Source organism: Aplidium turbinatum, chromosome 4 (genome assembly GCF_918807975.1).
Source record: "Aplidium turbinatum chromosome 4, kaAplTurb1.1, whole genome shotgun sequence".
In the NCBI taxonomy this organism is placed as follows: Eukaryota; Metazoa; Chordata; class Ascidiacea; order Aplousobranchia; family Polyclinidae; genus Aplidium; species Aplidium turbinatum.
Genome location: NC_137475.1, coordinates 33,629,105 through 33,650,570, shown reverse-complemented (window position 1 = coordinate 33,650,570; position 21,466 = coordinate 33,629,105). Strand labels below are relative to the sequence as shown.

Genomic DNA, 21,466 nt, shown 5'->3' with positions numbered 1-21,466 from the left:
AGCGTTCCTAGATAAAAGCAATGAAAACGATGTTGAATCTTTGATATAAAAAACTTTCGATAAACCTGAAACTGTTTTAAAAAAAAACAAAAAAACACGAGACTAATTGAATAAAAAAACTCTGTATTTCAAAAAAATCAACATTTGCACTCTCGTGTTAGACTTTCGGTTTAATGATGATCCAGCCGTTTTTTCACCAAACAAAAAGTTTTATTGTTATTTTATGTTTTGAAAATCGGCATTCAGCTTTTAAGTTGTGAGTAACAAACATAGGAAAACATTAATTAATTTGTTGGTTACATTTTAATGACTTATTCTTTGTTTTAAGGTATGAAATGAGTAATGATGGCTTTTGTATTTGCTGAAGTGTGCTTAAAAATCACACCGCACTTGTATACGACAATTTGTTACTTTTAAATGATTTGAAAATTGTTTCCATAAATTTTATGAGTTATGCTTTTCTTTAATGTAGCTAGTTTTTAGCTAAAAGGAATTTATTTTTATTCATATTTTTTACCAGAATATTTTATGAGTTAAAGGATAAAAGGCAATTTTCTTGAAACAATGTGTAATTAAAGGCTCCTATATTGAGCGGCGCATGAAAGAGACCGATGATTTAGACAGCTAATAATTCCTCGTCTGCCTTGCATTTAGGCAAACAACTTTTTGAACGATAAGAATTCAGCTTCTGAATGCGATACACATAATTAACGAGCAGGTCAATAGAAGGGCTTTTTTAAAACAGGAGTTTTGTAATTATACCGGTGTTGTTAAGCAGTAACAAGGCTAAGTCGGTTAGAAATAGATGCAACAGAAATGAACTATAGCCTATAGTTTCTTCTACTATTTGAACAATGACTAAGCCGTTCGGTAGATAATACAGATGGTGATGGTGAAAAAGTTTAGTTGGATTGCATACAATCGTTAAAAAATCGAGCAAGATGAAGAAGTGCTGCTTCAACCAAACGTAAAATACTTATTATTTACTGGTTTCAATGTTCTTCGCTACGTTTTTGTACTGCTTCAAATTTGAGTCAAATGAAAGATATGAGATCAGATATCAGTCAAAATATGCTTTTTTTTTGTGATTCTTGAGCAATTTTCTTGCTTTCGGATAATTTTTTTTAAAGCTTTTCAGTATTTGTGTGTTGAGCATGGCTGCAGATGCTTTTAAAAATATTCGTAGATTTACAATCGAGGAATTGAATAATTGAAGATGAAATGCTTCACAAAACTATCTTGGCTGCCTACAAGGTTTGCTTACAATTGGACAACAATTGCTTATAGTAGATAGAAAATGTACACCAGATATTAAGAAAAGAAAAAGCCTAATAAAATTCCACGCATTTCAATGCGTAAGCAACAGCAGGGTTTATACTTTTCATTGTCTCTCCCATTGGTTCTCAATACAGTGTTTTGCAGTTGTTGTAGTATGTTACCAAAGTAACTAAATCATATAAAGGTAAATTTGATCAACCATCTTGAATTCAGTGAACTAGCTCACAGTAATTGCTGTAAACGTAAACCAGTCATATCATTTGTAGATGGATATTATTTGATGACATTGTGTAACAATAATAATAATTCTTCGCTTTGTAATGTAAGATGATGGCAATCATGTCGGCTGTATAGCGGAGTGGTGGGAATCCTCTTACAAACTAAGAAGGACTCCTGTTCGACACTAATAAAAACTTTTGGCTGTGTCTTTGGCACGCACCTAATGCCACGTTTAAAGGTTGATGCCTTTTCATCCACTGCCAACCAGGCATAAGCCTGCGTACGACATTTCTGTTACATCTACTTTTGGTTATTGTACATATAGTAGTATTAGGGGAACAGTTTAGATGTGACAAAGCGAGTTAACTGTTCATTTCTTTTCAAGATATTGTTATGTCGTTTAACAGCATGGTTTTACAATATAACTGCTCAGTTGATCAAGAAGAGAGATCTCTAACAGAAAGTATGGATCCAGGCGGCAGGGATACGTCGCCATTATACAACTTGCAAAGCGATTCCATTACGTACATGGACGACTACAAAAGTAATGCCAGAGAAAATTTGAAAAGAAAGGCCATAGATAACAGTACGTCTTATAATAGAAACAAAATTGATATTTTTTATTATTTTTTTGTGATAATTCTAGTGCAGGCACACTAGTGAAGTTTATCAAGAATCAAATGTCACGGAGTTTGTTTAAGTTGTTCTTTTGGGTCACGAAAAGAAATGTAGGTTAAGCGTTTCTGCAAGTTAACCAAATCATGTGCAGACTAAACGGCCACAGTTATTCTTCTATTTAAAACGGCTTTGACTCTCAATAATAAAACTGCGCATTAGAATCGATAAAAGTCCAAACAAGGCTTTCAAATCCTACTTTCCGTCCATGTTTAATAAGTCTTGCGGCATGTTAAACAAGTCTCCAGCCAAAACAAACTACATAGAGAAGAAAGATCTTGGATCCAAAACCTAACCGAGTAAATCTTTTGATAACACTTTAAGACTTATTGCAGATTGTTCAGCATCCTCAAAATTTCGACCAGTTTCATCAAGGATGAAAGAGACGTATAAGTCGCCAGGGCATCATCAGATGAGCTCTCGCGGTTACTGTCATTCTGAAGAGCGAATGCAGCAGCAAAGGCAGTCAGCCGCCTCCTCATCAGGTCGGTCTATAACTGGAAAACAGCGAAAAATGGATTTAACTTTGGAGTGGTGAGTTGAAGAGCTACAACATTAATTCTTCTATAAAGATTCCCAACAGATGATTGATCAACCTTTACTTACAAAATCTCTGTGTTGGAAAGTTAAAAACTAGACTCCACTGAAACTATTCAAACAATAACACGATATATTTTAATGCAAATAAAACGCAATAAAATGATAGAACGTTCTACTTTTGTTTATACATAGCGTAGCTAAGTTACAAGCTGGTCCTACGTTTCTACCCTCTACATTTTCATTATTTGCTAATTTTTTTTACACACGATTTCACTTGTTAGGGGTTCAATTACAATTAGCCATCAAAAAAATTAAGGCTTTATAAAAAGCATGCCTTGCTCAATGTTGAACTTGTTCATACAAATGTTATTGCTGTTGGCCTGGACTTTTGATCAGAGTCTGCCAACAACTTTAAAAACAGCAATTGAGTTCTTGTGTAATCACGTTGTCATAACAAGTGCGCATCAGGCTTAATCATAATCAAGCAGCTGATAAAATAGCTACAATTACACATTGATAGGTGTTAAATATGCAATAATTGTAGAACGACAATAAATACATTACAATGTTATAATAATCATTATTATTTTATTATTACCTGTTCTATTGCAGCATAAAATAAGTCATGAAATAACAAATCGTTTTGCATCAGGTTGGATGAAAACTACATGATCTGTGAAGGGGTTTGCTTAGCACGATGCATTCTGTACAATCACTACAGAGATTTTTGTGAGAGGAATAACATTGATCCAGCATGTCCGGCCACTTTCGGGAAGGTAATGCAGAAGAATAGCTAGTTATTGCCATTTGTAAGAGCGTTCATATATTTGTGCTGTATACACTGTTTTGACCTTGCTATACTGTAGTATAAAGGGTGTCATAGTTGTATTTTTTCGTTTTATATATTCAGGGTGGTCCAAGTTCTGGCACGCGGGCCGCATGGGACCCGCGTTCAGCTTTTGTGCAGCGCGAAAAACTTCCTGCATGCCTGATTTTTCACTGCAAAATCCGCAGGTGCTATAATACACTTTCCTACATGTTACATAAATGCATTGCATTAGCCACAGTCCTAAATAAGTCGCGCATCATTCAATTGTAAGTTAGCTGCTAACTGATATATTTAGTCAAATGAGGTAAGAGGTAACTTATTCACAAAATGAGCGTCATAGGAAAACAGATAGTTCAATTCTATTGGGGAAAAGTTTTTTTTTATCAATAACAATTTGCCACATTGTCTAGTGTGCTTGCAAGTAATATCCATTCCAAAGAAAATTGTTTAAAAGACTTTGCACTGAATATATACTCCATGTTCGGTAGCACATAGCCTACATTTACGAAAGCACCTTCTCAATTGTGAAGCGATTGAAAAGCGACACGTCGGTAGAGTACCAATTTCAAGGCAGAGCTTGATGCGATAACCAAAAGCAAGAAACCACACATTGTTTTGTTTGGCTATTTTGTTGATGTGTTGTAATATGTAGGCCTATTGTATCTTCTTTACTGGCAGAAAATTACTTTTTTGAGTCGCAAACAAGCTGAAAATCTTTTTTATGCGGCCGGTATCATTTTCCTCAAACTTTATTGTGGCTCTTCATGCTCGCAGTTTCGGACCACCCTGGATAGATATTTCTCATATTTATACAAATAAGAAAACTTTAATTTCAAAACTTGCCACTTACTTAAAGTATTTCAGTTTATTTCATAAAAACTTGCTTCTGTTTAAGATAGTCAGTGTAGTACAGTGGTTGTTTGTTGAATAATCCAAACATAGTCAACGGAAAAGTTTTCATTGAAACATATTGAGAAAAATGCTTTACAATACACAAACAAATCATTAATGGAGCTTGGTACGCCAAATATTGGCTAGGTTATACTAGAACTTTGCTTGGTTGAAGTCCAAGGCAATAAAAACGAAGTGCTGGCTAGCAAATTGAAATGATGTAATATCGTTATAGTTTGGTAACCATTTTATTTTTTCATCAAAAAGTAAATTAGAAACTTAAAATTAAAAACGACTAAAAAAAGTTTTACTTCTCAAATGTTCACTTTACCACGAGTTTAGTTTAAGCATTTTGACACAAACTTCTATGACGAAAGTCATCAAAAACAATTGAGAGAAATATCACTAATCAATCCAGATATTATTGAAAGTGCACAATACCTACCGTAATCATGTCAACTGTTCAATTATTGCCACTAAATGCCACACTTTCTCTTGTAGTAAATTTTCAAGGTCATAACATTAACATTTTCAGACAATTCGAAAAAAATTTCCACGCGTGACAACCCGAAGACTTGGCACACGTGGACATTCCAAGTAAGTTCAAACAATTATGAAAAATTAATTCAATTTCCTTCCAGGTAACAAGAACAATATCAAGTTGTCATGTACGAACTATTAGGCTTTGGCACGTGTGTTTTGTGCTTAAATTCACCTAAGCTAAATTTAATGCTCTACTAATTACTTGTTAATTGCATTTAGGTCTCCTTTGCTTTACAGTTCTTTCAACTTTGTATCTTGTTTAACTTGCACAAAGCAAATAATCTGTTAATTAATTCTTCTGTAAAATTGCGTGCAGAGTAAATAAGAGAGTAAATATCAAAGTAGCTACAAGACACGCGCGAAGTCATACCTAGATATTGTATTTCATAGTCACAAGTTATTAACATGGAGTTCATTATTGGATATTTACAAGCTGCTCAGTGGCGCCAATGTGTTGACTACCTAATAAATCACAAGCGTTACGTCTACCTAATAAATATTTTCAAAGGAACCAAAACGTGAAGCAACGTTTTATGCTAGGTAAAGCACAGAATAGCAGCCTTTACGAAGGATGATTTCACTGTTTGATTTTTCATACAAAAACGTCCGTATTATCACAAGTACACTACATGAAACGTTTTGTTTTGTTGGTTTTAGTTATGAATATAAACGTTGAAGTTAAGTGAGTTACTAGACAAATTATAAGTTTTCAAATATACGTCTTGTAATGTGTGTTGCTGCCCCTTGCTCTGTACCATGATAGCGCTTTTTTTCGGCCTTTTTGATATCGATGAAGTCTTTGATCTCAAATAAAATAACGTCTTTTATTTGCAATCCTGTAAATTATTCTTTGCTAAAACAAAACCGTCAATTTGGAATTTACGTTTGTATGAAACAACATCCAGTCTGCAGCCTGTACGGTAGATAGACTACTCGACTGGACTAAAACATTCCAAGATTATTTCACTCTGTTTTGTTGACACGAACGAAGTCCAAGTTAGTCTTTTGTAAATACAGCTTCTAGAAAAAAGCTAACTTTAGATTTTATAAACTCAGCAAAACATCCAGCCTACTCCGCAATGTGCTTTGACTGACTAACACTGATTTCTCAAGTTTTTGTTTCTGTTTTGGCTCGGGAAAAAAAGTAAAAAAATACGCATCTTCATCGAAAACCAAAACTAAGCGACGCTTTTAGTTATAAGCGGTCTATTTGCAAGTGCTCATTAATAAACTATGCTTTGTTGACTTTAACTAAATCATAAAAAAAGACTAATTTCAAATATGCTTATGCTCTAGATTATTTTTGTTCTAACCGAATTAAAAAAACATCAAAAATACTGATGCAATTTTAAACAATTAAAAGTTCTATCTGTCTCTTAGCTCTCTTCTATTTCTTCTAAAGTATTGGAATGACTGTTTACATAAGTGTCATTTTTCATGATGTTATAAATGAATTACAAAAAGGTAGTTGTTTATTTAACCTGAATATGTAGTATACTTGTAAAAACTTTACCAAAATAAAACTTTTGTAATTTTTTTTTTGCTTTCAAACGCTGATTGATTGGATTACTATCTATAGTCAGTCTTGTCAGTCCAGATTGTCCAAACTGTATATCTGTCAAATCCAACTTTTAGTCTTTAAAATTGAAAATCTTTTATGATCAAAAACTCTGCATTAGGGTCTGGCTTATTCCAGTCAAATTTGAACACCTGGGTTTTACTTACTGCAGAACCACTTCAAAGAAATAACAATTTTGAAAGTTAGATAGCTTGATGGGAATATTTAGGTGCACCGATACAATAAAAGTTTCTTCCGACGTTTGGTTGGTTTTATCAAGCCAACCGCTGATTATTTTTCAGAGTAAAGGTCATTCCAGGTTTAGGATGGTTTCTGACTTGGGCGAAGAAACTAATGTAAATCTAATTCGATTTGTGATAGAAAAGTAACTTCTTTTATGTTGATCCTTTGTGGGAAAGATTAAAACACTGCTATTTTTCAGCACCTTTAAATCTTTCTTTTGCTTATGTTTTGCTTTGTTTCTTAATACTCACAGATATCATTACTACGGGATAGGAATAAGAGAGACAAGCATATACTACAATTCCGTGTACGCCGGAAAGGGTTTGACGAGGTAAAAAGCATCTTTTATCATAACCAGTTTCCGTTCCGCTGTTGTTTTTGCGGCTCTATCCTAAATTTATTACCAGTTACCATCGCTTGCCTATAAACTGTTTGCCCTTTTTTGGCTTCAGGATGTTAGCGATAAATTTAGTTCTTAAGAGTAGCCAGATTTTAATGTATTTGAGCTTGATCAAAGGAGTTTATGTTTACTGAACGGGATCACCCAGACAATGATGTAACTTATTCATCTAAACTTTTCTTTACAGATTTTCTCCTAAAGTCAAAGTGGAGAACGAAGTAAGTAGCCTACATAACTGCATGAAAAAACAGGCCATTGTCGTTTCAAGCAAAGCTTTTGCTTATTTAAACAACAAAAAAGACTGGTATTATTATTCAGTTTGAAAAAATGTTTCATGCTGGCAAAATAGTTTCATAAAATTTCTAAAAACCGGATAATGTGCTGCCTTATAGGTCATGCAGTAGGCTGCTAACAAACAAGTATAGTTTTGAAACGGAGTACACTTAAAGTATTTCAAGACATCGCATCAACAAGCGATAAACATCACTTTGCCCACTTAAAATAAAGCAGCCTAAGACTGCTGTAAGAATAGGACGCAAACCAGGGGAAGATCCAGCAAGTATCCTTCGAGGGGGGAGGCAATTTCAACAAAACACAATGATATGTAGGTCTGCTTAATCTGATTTTGCAATTACACCACAAATAAAGTTAACTTTTTGTGTTGCTGTTATAGACGATCGCCCAAATCACCCTCCCACCTAGATCCGTAAATGACGCAAATTAATCTTACTATCTTGCAATGTGTTAGCCTACCTATAAGCAATAATTAAATTGTGTGATTTAAGTTTTAAGTATGAACTGCTAACAATTGGAAGGTATACAAACCTCACATTGGCATCATGAATGCCCCCAAATAGATCCACTGTTTTCATATTTCAATAATAATTTATTAAAATTCAAAAAGGTCCTGATAAAACACAAAAAAAAAAATTCTGTTAACTTAGTTTTTTTTCAATTTGATATAAAAAAAATCGAATTTGTTTTCAGCAGTATTTTTCATCTCGCTGTTTTGCCAAAAAAGAAGCTTCTCCGACATTTCTTGAGGAAGTGCCAGACGCAGCGCAACTTGCACCAGCGCTCGGACACGGGGTTTCCCCTGAAGAGGTAGCAAAACTGGCAAAGTTTAATTTAAGTATTTTTTGCTGCTATAGGCAATTGGGTATTTTCAATATTTCAAAATTTTTAAAACGTAAAGTTGGTTTATAAAATGTTTAAAAATGCAAACGACATGTGCAAACCAAATTTACACTAGCCTATTAGCTAACCATGGGTTTTACCTATAAAGAGGTATTTACAATGTAGTTTGGTATCCACAGCTGTTACCAACAAAATTGCAAAATAGCAATATCATGGTTTACTTTTGTTCTTGGTAAGGCAACTTTGATTAGCACTTCAATCCAAAGCTTTAGATTCTTTGTTGTCATGTTTAAGAAATATTAAGCCCCACAGACAGTAGCATTAACAGGGGGTCCAGAGAGTACTTTTAGACTCGCAACCGGGATAATTTTTGGGGCCCAGAATCTTTTTAAGTGACCCGGAAATATGAAAAAACCACAACGTATTCTTTCAGTACAACGCGTTTTTGTCATGAATGTCTTGGTTTGGGGGCTCAAGGATTTCATTGGTAGCCTGTCGGGCCAAAGCGTCCTTTTAACGACCCTGTCCATAGGCAGCCTATTGTATTTACTCTTAGCATTCTGAAACAAGCAGCCGACCCCTACTTTTCAAAATGACTGACATTGAGAAACCACGTCGTCATATCATATACTTAAAGAAATGCATTATGCCGTAAAGGGAAGTCGTGCACATTTATTGCAATATCTCTTCTTCATATTTTTTCTGTGCTGTCTTACCGAAGTGTAATAATAATGTTTGTTTGTATAGCTCTGTGGGCTACCCATTGCAAATGCGCATTGCTCCTCAGCGATTTAGAAAACAGGCAACGTCACTATAGCCGTATGGAGTCGCAACTGATACATTATTAGCCAAACTTATTCCATTGCTGAGTGCCAAGCAGGAATAAGATTCAGTATCATGTTTAAAAAGTCTTTGGTATGACCCAACAGGGCATCAAACCTACTGTATGTCTATCGATTCAGACACGGACATTCTAACCACTATGAGTAGGAACTGTAGCGTCAAAGAGTTCTGCTTATAGTTAGTTTAAACTTCATTGCAAACCCACAAACAACAGCACGCTAGTTTTACAGCTCCAGTCATCAAAATGACAATGCTTCTTCGATAATAATGATAAATAAAAAGTGTAGGCTAGTCGCCATTTTGTTCTTTTCGGTGGAAACATGCGCCATTTTTGTCTGGTTTATAAATTTTTACCTGACCATGAAGATGAAACACCTGAAAAAATATCGACACATTTTTCATTGTGTAATTGTGATTACAAAACCATGTTTCCAGGTACAGTCGTTCATAAATCTTTACAAGTGTTCCTGCCAGCAGATCCTTAACGCTGCACAAAGTCAAGATTTCGAAGCTGTGAGTTTTCTGAAGCGTGTTTTTAATTGTTAAAACAAGGACTATTCAAAACAAAAATGTTTTAAACATGTTGTTTCAGTTACACATCAAATTAATTTCTTTAGTTTTAAAATAAATGTTTTAGTGAAGTCTTTTCGTTTCGTCTCGAAATCCAAGTAAACTTTTTTGTTTTTTGAATGTTTGAAACAAAAACAAACGGAAGATCATTGCATTATGCAGAAATACTTGTACAATTCAATTTGTTTGCCTTGAGCTGTGTTATGTTCTTTGAAAGTTAACCAATTACTTAAAGCTGACTATAGTGTTTTAAAACTTTCGAAACGAAGCAAACGTTTGTTTTAATTCGACTCTGCATTGCTTGATCTTGAACTTGCTTTGTTTCGAAATACGTTTCTGAGTGAGAAATTTTGTTTAGCTCATTTTAAAACACCTCTCATAGATCAAAATTTCAGGAAAACAAACCGCTTTGCTGTCAAAACAATAGACTAGATTTACTTAATATCTTTATAAACACAGCAGACCTAATATATTTTTAACCAGGGCTGTGCAGTCGGGCAACAAACAATATACGACTTCGACTCGTCGATTTATAACTGGCCTACTCCGACTCCGATTTCGATTTCAAAGTTGCCTGATTTTCGAAGGATGCCACGTTTTTTACAATGTTTGTTTTTCATTTTTTTAAAACTTAATTTCACCATTTCATGATTTCACTAAAGTTTTGATCGAAATGGAAATGGCGACTTTTGCCAAAACTGACAAGAACAAACACGTCTATCTTCAAGTAAACTTGTGGAGTGCAATATGAAAAACAAGAAACAATATTTTGAAAAAAAAATGCAACTAAAATTTTATTGAATGGAATTGATTTTAGCGTTTGGCAGCATGGTCGTTGTTTTTTATGTTCATTGTTTTGAATCAAGCTTAAGTCGGAGTCGGCCTTTTTTAATGACTTCGACTCCAGACACGCCAAAATTCTACCAACTCCAACGGCGACTCCACAGCCCTGTTTTAAACATGCATAGGCAACAATAGCTACAGCATAAGCTTCATAAAATATAAATTACGTAAAAATTAAACTACTGTATGCTTATGACGTAAATTACAAAAGAAACTTTTATCTGAAAATTTCACATCACAGAAAAACAAAAGCTTCAATAAATAAAGAAATATCAACAGTGAAGGATTTCCTATCGCGATTGTTCTTTTGGCAAACGCTTCACATGGTCTTTTTAAGTGTGGCCTACAATGCGAGAAATTTAGACTTCAAGTCATGGCCTCACATAGGGGCTTAGCTCTTCTTAGTTGTTTTTACATTGATTCAACGTTTGTAGACGTTGCATCAGTGCAAAAACAGCCTATTTCTTGCCTGGAAAGGCAAGGAGGGTTTTAACTGAGGCTTCATATGTGCTATGAAAGTGATAGAAAGTAAAAGTTATGAAAGTGATATTTTTAGTAGCTCTCGAGCTGAACTATACACCGAAAATTAACGAGGAATTTTTTCCTCAGATATCATCGTCATTATTGCGATACTGGTCGGACATTCCTTTTCAACACTATGCAGGGCTCCTCCGCAACGTGGTGGTGATGGATCTTATCACTCTCTGCGATTCTTTGCTTTATGATGTAAGTTGAATGCTTATTCTGCTGGCAAAATCCGTCGTTTTTGCATTCTATTATTTAAATGTCAGCAGACGTTGAATCTTTGTAAAAATAACGGGTTTTGCTAATTGGGATAATGCTTCGTCCATATCAAGACGGATGAACAAGTCTACCAAAAATTACTAAAATTATTTTTGCAAAACTGTCAAATATTATCACAGTAATTGCTAAAACATAGACTAGCAGTACCGATTTTCTAAATTTTATAAATAAATTCCTGCTTATTTTTTGTTGTTTAGCCAGTTAACCAGCTACGTTCAAAAAGTTTAAATTTATTGCATTTTTTTACCCATGATTTTCAGATTCCTGATGAAAGTTTAAGTTAAGCCGAAAACGTTCGATTGTTAAAACTACTTGTAAATATGTAAAATATATTTTAAAAATGCTCAACCCTGCTGTGTTGTTGTGCTTTGCCTGTTGATGGTACAAACATTGCACTATCTCCGGAAACTATATTACTTAAATAATACTTCAAAATGACTTTCGTCTTATACCATCTACATCATTTCAGGCATTGATTGAAGTTCTTTTACCTTTACCATGCGACTCCATCACAGAAAGGTGAGATGCATTACTTGAAATTTCATACTTCTTTGTAATATTTTGCTGAAGAGCACTGCAGCTGCTGTATGTGCAATTAACTTTTGACGTAAGCCTCGAATTCATGAAACTCATGATTGAATGGTAATTCTATAATGATAGGTTATCATAATTCGGCAATATTTCAGTAGATGACAAAACGCTAAATCTCGGACAAGATTGACACATCGCTTCGTTTACAGAATGTGTACATACTTTCTATCAAATATTATAGAAAGTCTATACTGGCTAAGTCATGCGCTACTTAAGGTTTCATGCTAGGTGGCCTAGCAGTCATCAGGCGCAACACTTATTCAAATAGAATCAGAAAGAAAGTTCTATCCAACATATTTAACAATGCATAGCCTATATTGTTTCCAAATAATTATTCTTATTATTTAAAACAACCTACTGAAAAATGATGTAAAATGTTTCGCCAAAGGGTAAAATTGTCAAACAATTAACAAGTTTTTAAATATCAATTTTTTTGCTACTTTTGCTATTGCTGCTTGAACATGCTGATAGTTAATTTTTTCTAGAATGAACACAATTTTTAACTCAACTTTCAAATTGCAACAGCATAAAATAAAACGAAATATTAAATTGCTACAGATTAAACACTCGGAAATGCAGTAAGATGTTTTAATCGTGACTATGCCATAGTAGTTTTTAATTATGGTAAAAAAATTACAAGAATTGTTATCTTGTGTATGTAGTCTCAAAATGACATCGTGTTTTGTGCATAAGACATTTGCACAATTCTGCACCACAATATTTTTATAAAATTAAGTTGTATGTCAGTATTAGCTACTATTTATAGATTCAGCGACAACATCATTTTCATGGAACTACTTTTTTTTTACTTTTATAGGCATTTATTGGCGGTCAGTAACCTTGGGAAGCGTTGGGAAGAATGGTCAAAGACAGCCATGGGATCGATGTCGGCTGTTCTCGTGGGAAAAAAACTAGCGATAGCTCAGCAATTCGCCCAATCAATCATACGGCAAATATCGTTTATAAAGTTCTATCGGGTAAACTGAAAATTTATTTGGTTTAATGAAAGTTCTGACAGTCTGTAGCTTATTTGTTTTATTGATTTCACGACGACTTAACTTGGGCTAACATTAAAAAAGTTAAACAGACACATCAAACAGACGTTAACAAAACTCATTGCGTGAGAGGGAAAATGTTTAAGCATTTTTATCAGGGTGGAGATTTTGCTTAGAACTAATTAAAAACAGATCTATTTGCTTAGAATGCGTTTAGCTAATACAATGTTTTACACAAAAACAAATCATATTTATATACGGTATGTGATGAAAGTACTTTAATGGCCTAAAATAGTTAGCGTGTTTGTACAGTGACCAGTTTTATTGTATACCGTTGTGTTATAAACAAGACAAAACACTGAAAATAAAACAATTCGTAGAAATAAATAAAACGCTTGAACTAATATAATGATTGCTGGACTGTGTTATTGACATTTGATTTATGAGCTCTTTTGGTGACATTAGGTTTATTAAAATAGCTTTAAATCTACAATAACGAAAAACGTCAGGGTTTATGAAAAAAGGCGCCCCTGGGTTAATTTCGAAAACTGCAATATAATCCAAAATCAAGGGGTCATTTTTTTCAAATGCAGTTGCGTTTCGGTGGTCGTTTTTATATAAATTTATTACTAAGAGGCTCCAAATGGGTTTATTGCTTTGGGGTCTGGGGCCCTGGCAACTGGACGCCAAGTACACCCAACCTTTGTTTGGTTCATACTTTGACCATGACCAATGCTTTTATTTACGAAACCTATTCGTCGTCGTCGTCGTTGTGTAAGTGTCTGGGGCCGAGAGTCTATCCTTTTACTACCCCAGATTCACGATGTTCCCGGACTACACTGGAAGGCTACTAGAGAGCAGCTAGTCTTATTGAGAACACCATTAAGAAAAACCAAGACTCCTTTTTCGATAATGGCCTGAGGTTGTTGAACAAAAACTGAAAACTAGTAACAGAAGCATGCACAGAAAAACCACGCTGATTCGTTTTTTGTGAACCCTTGAATTCTTTTACAGACCGTTCGATCAATTTTCAATAACCCGGGAGTTTTTACCACTATGAGAAACGACATCGACAAAATAGATTTGCAAAATGTTGGTTCTCAAGCTTTTTATTCAAATTTAGGGGAAGAAGCCAAGGATTGCAATATTAACAACGAGTGTAAGTGCTGATTGAATCATTGCTTTAATTACGTTTGTCAACGTTATTTTAACCAATAAGCTCATGCAATTTTTATTAACAGTTTTCAAAGAATTGAAAGAACTCCTGACCAAAAACGCCACAGCAGACATGCTTGTGGAATGGCTGGACGCGATATTGGACAACAAGGTATGGAATTCTTTAACAATTTTTGCAACGTTTATCTGAAGAATGCGAAAGTAAAAGTAACAACACAAGTTGTTTTTATTGCTTCTCCGACGTTTCGCGCACCGTGTCAATGCGTATCCTCAGAGCGAATACAATATTTACTTAGTATTCAAAGTATGAAGAAGTTGCAGCCCGAAAAACAAACGAAGCTGTTACAATTATAATCCCAACCAAGATATTAGCATTTGGTGCTGACGGAAGATCAGAAGTCGACAAAAACATAGCCTATTAGTTGTTTTTTTCAGATGTTTTATTGACAATCGATGTATTAATAGACGTTTATGTCCAACTAGTACTGTTTTCGTCGACTTCTGGTTTTGCAACGTCATTTACGTAGGTATTGACTCATCCATTAATTATATTATCATTATTGGAATCGACGTGTGCAGGTTATCAAGCCAAGCAAACAAAACGGTAGATCACTCAAGAAAAGAGCTCAGGACTTCATGTTAAAGTGGTCATTCTTTGGAGCCAGAATCACTCACAATCTGAACATAACCAATGCTGTCAGCTTCAGTGAGTGAAATTATTGCAAAAAAAAGTTCTGAATCATTTTAGATTGGAAGTTTTGCAGGATAACGTTTAATACTGTAAATTTTAAAACGTTTTTCTTATTTAATATTTATATATAAAAACAACCTTGAAATAATTCTTCAGTAAATTTTGCAATAAAGACTGTGTTTCTGAAAACTGTCCAGTAGCCTAAATTATATTAAAACATGAATCGAGCGATTTCTTTTCTAACCAGTGTATACTTGTCACAAGCAGTTGATATCATTAGCATTGAACTTACTACGAAGAAGTCTGTGAGTTTATTTAAATCCGGTCCTTTTTCTAATATTTCAGATTCATTTCACTATCTGCGCATGTTTTTGGATGAGTACATTCTGCTAGCCATTGAAACTCAATTCAACAATGAAAAGCATCATGAAATAAGAAACGCTGTCACGAAGCATGCAAGTAAGTTCAATGTTTTAAGCAAGGTTGCTTTACGACACGACACAAAACTTTATTGTACATCACTTTGCTTGATGCTCCTAAGTGCTTGATTATTATCTACTACAGGTATTGAATAAAAGCAGCACTACTTTTTTGCACCAAGAGGACTGGCGAGTGGTAAATAATCATGGATCTTTTGTAGTTAGTAATAACCATTGTTACGTTTGTGTAGAAAACAACAAAACATCGAATGGCAACACTGCTGCTCAACCTAGTGGTTTATCCACAACACCAAACAGCAACTTTTCCTCACCTCAAAGCCAAATCGATCAAAAAAGTGATTTGCAAAGATCCGAAAACTCAAAAGGATGGGAATCTGGAACGTGGTCCCCGGCCCATTCCTACGAGCCATTCACAAGTAAGTGACCATTCGTGCTAATATCTTTCATTTTTAAATGTCTTTTGAACAAAAATATCAAACAAAAAGCTTAAAAATGGAATTTGATATCGTATCAATGCATGACAATAATTAGGCTACATAAAAAAAGCAACGATTGTTAGTCTCAAGTTTAAACTGTGACTTTAGCCATATAAAGCTAAACATGCACCAACTGATCAATCAACAGTTGTAAAGTTACTATCCTTCGTTGGTCGAAAAACTGCAAAATTTTTAAAGTTGAAAACATTTCTCTTGCAGAGATTGCAGATCCATCGCTGGAGATCTTCCAAAGCTCATACTATGATGTGGAGGCTTCGGGCGGCTTTCTACCTTGTCCAACACAGGTAAATTAATTTAACTTTGTGGCGTATGGGCTCCTGAGGAGAAAATGCATTCTCAAGCCATATTAAAATTCTAAACGTAATACCGTACGTAATACGTAATCACCTTTTCTGATGATTAGACAAAACGTTTTTGGAACAATTCAGACTTTAATCGCTTAAGTTGATAGTTTAGAAAATGTTGGACCGAAATTATTTCAATACAATTGGAATATTTGATTTACAGACTTACGCCAACTTTAATTACCCTGGAAATCATTTTACGAGCAATTATCAAAGTCAAGCATTACCCTACGGCACCAGCAAAAGGTAAGGTCAAAAGTGCTAATTCCACTTTTCAAACTACTATGCCAACATAAACTTTAACTAAAATGCATTAAGGTCTATCACATAGTGTTTGGATTTCTCTGAAACTGTTGCACTCAGTGATGAAGCCTTGATGATATATGAAAGTTTGGCGACTGTTATCTTGAGAACATAATTTGGTCTCCATGGCAAAGTCATTTGCAACCTATTTAAATGCAGATTTTGCGTTTGCTGAAGTTTTTCTTGTGTTTTAAAAAACTGCTGACGCTCACTAAACCAGAATCATCAAAACTCGATCGTCAACGAATCTCATCCTGGACTGTCGTATATTTGTTGGCTTTAGAATCGTTGAATTGAAACAACCTTATGGGGCCACTGGGGGACTTTGTAACACCAGCAGATACGTCACGTCTGGTTGTTTATCTCCACTAATTACTGAAATCAATTTAATATAAAATAAATACACAAAGTTGCAATATTTGCGATGACTAAGCGTTTTACTTTGAGTCAACAACGGAATTTTACATGTTTTCTAAAAATAAGTTTTACTTGTACATATTTTTGTCTATTTTCGGCCTACTCACTAGTAAACGCTGACGGCCCTGGTTTATGCCATATGATGTGTAAACTATTTTCATATTGTTGTTATTTCTTGAAAAAGATTTTGGTTTGGCCGCAAATTTTTCTGTTTTCGAAATATGAAGAGTATTGCTTCGAAAAAATGCCAGCATCACTTTATTATTCTATAATGTGTAACTGAATGAAAATGTGTAACTATTAATAAATGTGTAACTGAGGAATCGAAGCCATCCGATCGAGAAATGTGATTATAACCTGTAGGAAAAAAGCATTTTTACATTTAAGGATTATTATAACCAATCTACTAGTGTATCATTTTTAGTTTGTAATCGATTGTAAACCCAACCAGTGCAGCGAGGTCTGTAAAAATTAGTCTGGAAGTGAAAGGAAACATTGTGGTCTATATTTTTCTTAGCGACACGTTGATTAGCGAAAATGGTTCCACCTTTGCATATTTGGGTGGAGTACAAATGGAAAAGCCACATAACTTCAATTTTTCCTATCTGACTGATAATGCTGAAACGTATACACCTGGTAAGTAGAATGCTTAAAAACATTGTTGCTTAAATTGTATGCAAAGCTTTTAGAGAGTAAATGCAATTGCATTTACCTTTTAATACTTCCTACGGCCTTTGCCTCTGAAAGTGAATTTCATGAAAAAACTAGTCTTTGCAGGTTTTGAAAACTTTATAATTTGATCTGTAGCGCCATCTTGTTGTCGAAGTTGATCGTTGTTTTTTTTTCAAGTAAACTGTTAAAAATTTTTATGGTAAACGGCAGTAAAGAGCTTATGCGAGTATACATGTTACATATCGGTACAAAGTGCACATCACGATCTTGGGCTGACAAAGAATCAGTCTAACTAAACATGCTTCTCGCACTAAAATGATGTAAGTTCTATTTAAATAAACTTTTTTTTATTTCATCATATATATCTAATACAAAAGTTGATTAGGTTTTGAATCTTTATCCTCGGACTGATAAAGATTTTAATAAGTTATTCCTGATAGTTTTGCATACTTGTGGAGGCTTTTGACGAAGGGCCGGTTACCGAGATTGACAGAGTGAAATCTCCAACTGTTGTTGCTGGGAAATCATTCCATCTACTAAGTACCGCTGAATGGAGAGCAGTCCTGAAATGCGTTGATCAAGCGCACACCCCGAAAATCGAACCAGCGCCGCGTGATCTTGTGTCTGGCTCTTTACCGATGAGCTAACGGGGCAAAACAAATAAACTTATCACTGACCATTTTGATTCGTTGCTTAAGCTAACACCGACGTTGTATTTTCAATCAAACTTAATCGCTTAATCATCTCTCAGTGTACAATACGGGAACAGCTTCCGCAGCCAAAGAAATACCTAGCTTGAATGTACCTCCTTTTTCCGAGTACAAACTTGCAATGGAAAATAACATCCAGTTCCCGCAATATGAGAACAATAAATCTGCAGGCAGTCCAAACTGCATCATGGGACAAGAGCCTTCGATCGCCTCCGACATTTCATCGAGTCAATTACCTTTTTCTGAAAAAACAAGACAGTCATCAGTAGAAGATAGCTACTTGCTCCAAGACATATCTGGTACCAACAGTCCTCCTGCAACAAGCGCTGTCATATCAGAGCTGGTTGATGCTGTGGGCTTAAAATCGGACAGTTCTTCATCTAGGTAAGCGGTTTATTTTGTAACACAACGCAAAAAGAAGAAAATGTTTGTGTACCAAGCGGTCATGTTGATTGTTTGTTTCCTTGAAGAAGCGACGCTTGGGATTTTTGAAAACTCCTGTAAATTATAAATGTAGATAAGAGCTGTGCATCCATTCTATGTAGCAACTTTACAACTTTATGGATAAAACTTGTCTGTTATTAGATTATTCTCAACTTTAAAGTACCCCTGGAATGTTTATTATCATAAACAAAGTGATGCGTGATATTTTGGATAAAAATACTTATGAGACATTAAAAGTTCATTAATTTTTCATTTGTTCAACAGTTGACTTGCATCCTTTTAGTCACTACTACGTGCGTTTGTCGCTGCTGTATAGGCTCAGCTGCATACAGTGTAGTCAATCAAAGTTTCGTTCTTTGTAGACAAAAAAGCTGCTTTTACCCGATCCCCCACTCGGAAATCGATTCTACACCATGTCAAACTGGACTCATCGCGCAAAATGCAGCCTCATCCTCTTGTTTCTTCGAAGATAATACTTTGCCGTTCTCCAATGACTTCCCAGGCACAACGTTCGCTCCATCTCAAAGCCTCGCCGGTGAGAAAGTGCACGTTATTTTTTTTTGAGAAATTAACGTTGATTTTTATTGGTGTTGAGTTTCATTTCAAGTAAACGTGCCCAGAAAAGCTGAAGAGGAAACTTAATAAAATGATAGTAAGATCAGAAATGTTGTATAGAATGCAGGCGGTAGCCCTGACGAAAACACAGAAAGGGAAAATGCAAGTGGCAGAAATGAAAGTGTTGGGATGGTTTCTGGGGTTGACAAATAAGAACAGAGTAAAAAATGAAATCATTAGAGGACAACTGCAAGTTGAAGAGCTGAAAGACAAGCTGAGAGAGATACAGCTTAAATGGCTGGGTTACGTCGTAAGGAGAGACGAAGATTATGTCAGAAGAAAAATAAGATAAATAGAAGTTGGTAAAAGAAAGCGAGAAAGACCGAAAAGAAGACGGAGAAATTGTGTGATAGAAGATATGGAAATAGTGGGAGTGAAGGAGGAAGATGCTGCTAACAGAGTGATATGGAGGACTGCAAGCTGCACCGGCGACCCCACTTGAAGTGGGAATAATGCCAGAAGAAAAAGAAGAATGTTGATTTTCATTAGTGATATTCTCATCTTATCATAGGCTTTATTGTGAATTATATTATTGTTGGCACTTCATTGAACAGAGAATCTTCATGAAAGACCTTTTTCTGAAGATCAATTATAGGCTATGCGATACATTCTGTAGTCTGAGTGCAAAAGGTGTAAGCCATTGATGCAGATTCAGTTCTCGTGATAAAGGATTGTTTTTGCTTTATAGTAGTTTCTTGTTGGCAAAGAATAGACTCTCACACCAGAAACTCGAAAAATGACCATGCGAGTTAAAATATATCAAAAAAATTCTATCAAAGTTCAATGGAAGTAAAATCGACTTGTGGGGTGTTTTATGCAACTCCGTAAATCAACAATTGAGTTAGGATGAGAATGCTTTGATAATAATTTTTATCTATTTTTTCATTTTCTTTTTTTACCTATCTTGATTTGTAAACGCAGTTTAATCAGGTTACTGATTGATGCGTGGCGACTAAGAACAATAAATCTTTTGGTTAGAATGTTCCAAATCTACATCAAATATAATCAGTTGAATTTAAATCAAGTACGTTTGGAATACCAGATGTTCCAATTTGGATAGGTTCTTATATATCACTTTTCAACTTTAATTTTTGCTTTTTTAGAAAAACTCATTTGGAACGGTGTCTCAACCACAGAAGATGACTCCAAAGCAGCTACTCCTCATCAATTTTCCACCGCATCCACAACTATTTATGCACATCTTCCTTCAATATCATCGGTACTGTCAGACTGAAAAAAGCAATCTTTTTCATAAAAGATTAACTTTCTCCTTCGTCTGTGAGATTTTCTTTTTTGTTTTGATCGCAATTTGTTATTAGAACCGTGACGGATCCATCTTACCTCGGCAGAAGCAAATACGCCAGCAACTGTTTGCTCTTCATTTTAAGCCGCCAGTTTAATATTTAAAACAAAAAACATGATAAATTTTTCTGTAACTCCTTTTCTAATTAACTGCTTTTAAGCTACGGATGAATATTTGAAAACAGCCAAAATTTTTGTACTGAATTGTGATTGTTCTAATCTCAAAATACGAGCTTTCAATGTTTGGTACATTAGTTTAAACTTTTATTTAAAAACAGTCTTTACACAGTAGCCTACTTTACAATGCTTTTCTGTACCGCAAAGCGTATTGTAAGCAAAAACAGTTTTTTGAACTCAAAACCAGACTAGCAATAAACAGATAACTCGGTATCTATGCATGTTTAGGTAACTGCTTAGCAAAACTGCATGATTTTAAGGATCCAGCATTTGGTTTTCTTTGCACAAGGAATGTTTGTATGTGTGTTTTAGTTTTGTTTTTGGTTTGTGTAGTTGTTTTGTGCTGTGATGTTTGGTTTACTTGAAATAAACTCATACACATATCAAAATGTCACATTTCTGCTGTGGTATGTCCATTTCAACCTTTCAATTTGTAGGTTAAGCTACTATTGTTTCATACAAGAATTCAACTTAAACTAAACAGAACGTAGAATTGCTCAGTTAGATCAGTACGGTATAGGCTATATAGTGTGTCTACTGTGCAGTAAAATGGGGTTTTGAAAAAGGACCCAATAGTGAAGATTGAGGAATAAAACTGCCATTCTTACCACTGCTGTATCTAAGTATTAAGTTAGATACTCAAAGAAAACCTAAATATTTGCCGTATGTATGTAACAAATGAGGTGAGGGAAATATAGTTTAATTTAAACGTTACTTTT

The 21,466-nt window shown here is 34.7% G+C and overlaps 1 protein-coding gene across 1 annotated transcript; it reads left to right on the top strand.

Annotated features, from left to right (window-relative positions):
* The first annotated feature begins 1,905 nt into the window (after positions 1 to 1,905).
* LOC145768263 (uncharacterized) lies at positions 1,906 to 21,028 on the top strand. Its single transcript, XM_082579744.1, has 22 exons — positions 1,906 to 2,041; positions 2,508 to 2,706; positions 3,365 to 3,488; positions 4,968 to 5,029; positions 7,030 to 7,107; positions 7,364 to 7,394; positions 8,164 to 8,280; positions 9,592 to 9,669; positions 11,179 to 11,295; positions 11,843 to 11,892; positions 12,782 to 12,941; positions 13,974 to 14,118; positions 14,201 to 14,286; positions 14,715 to 14,841; positions 15,172 to 15,285; positions 15,497 to 15,682; positions 15,962 to 16,047; positions 16,271 to 16,353; positions 17,345 to 17,463; positions 18,251 to 18,593; positions 19,016 to 19,188; positions 20,372 to 21,028. The coding sequence occupies exons 1-22, from the start codon at positions 1,906 to 1,908 to the stop codon at positions 20,500 to 20,502; spliced, it is 2,745 nt and encodes a 914-aa protein (XP_082435870.1). The 3' UTR covers positions 20,503 to 21,028.
* Positions 21,029 to 21,466: the final 438 nt, after the last annotated feature.

Bases quoted from the DNA above. Each gene is read 5' to 3' on its own strand.
- LOC145768263 (XM_082579744.1), top strand. From the start codon at position 1,906: ATGGTTTTACAATATAACTGCTCAGTTGATCAAGAAGAGAGATCTCTA. The intron at 2,707-3,364 runs GTGAGTTGAAGA...GTTTTGCATCAG, and splicing joins ATGGATTTAACTTTGGAGTG to GTTGGATGAAAACTACATGA. The intron at 14,119-14,200 runs GTAAGTGCTGAT...TTTTATTAACAG, and splicing joins TTGCAATATTAACAACGAGT to TTTTCAAAGAATTGAAAGAA.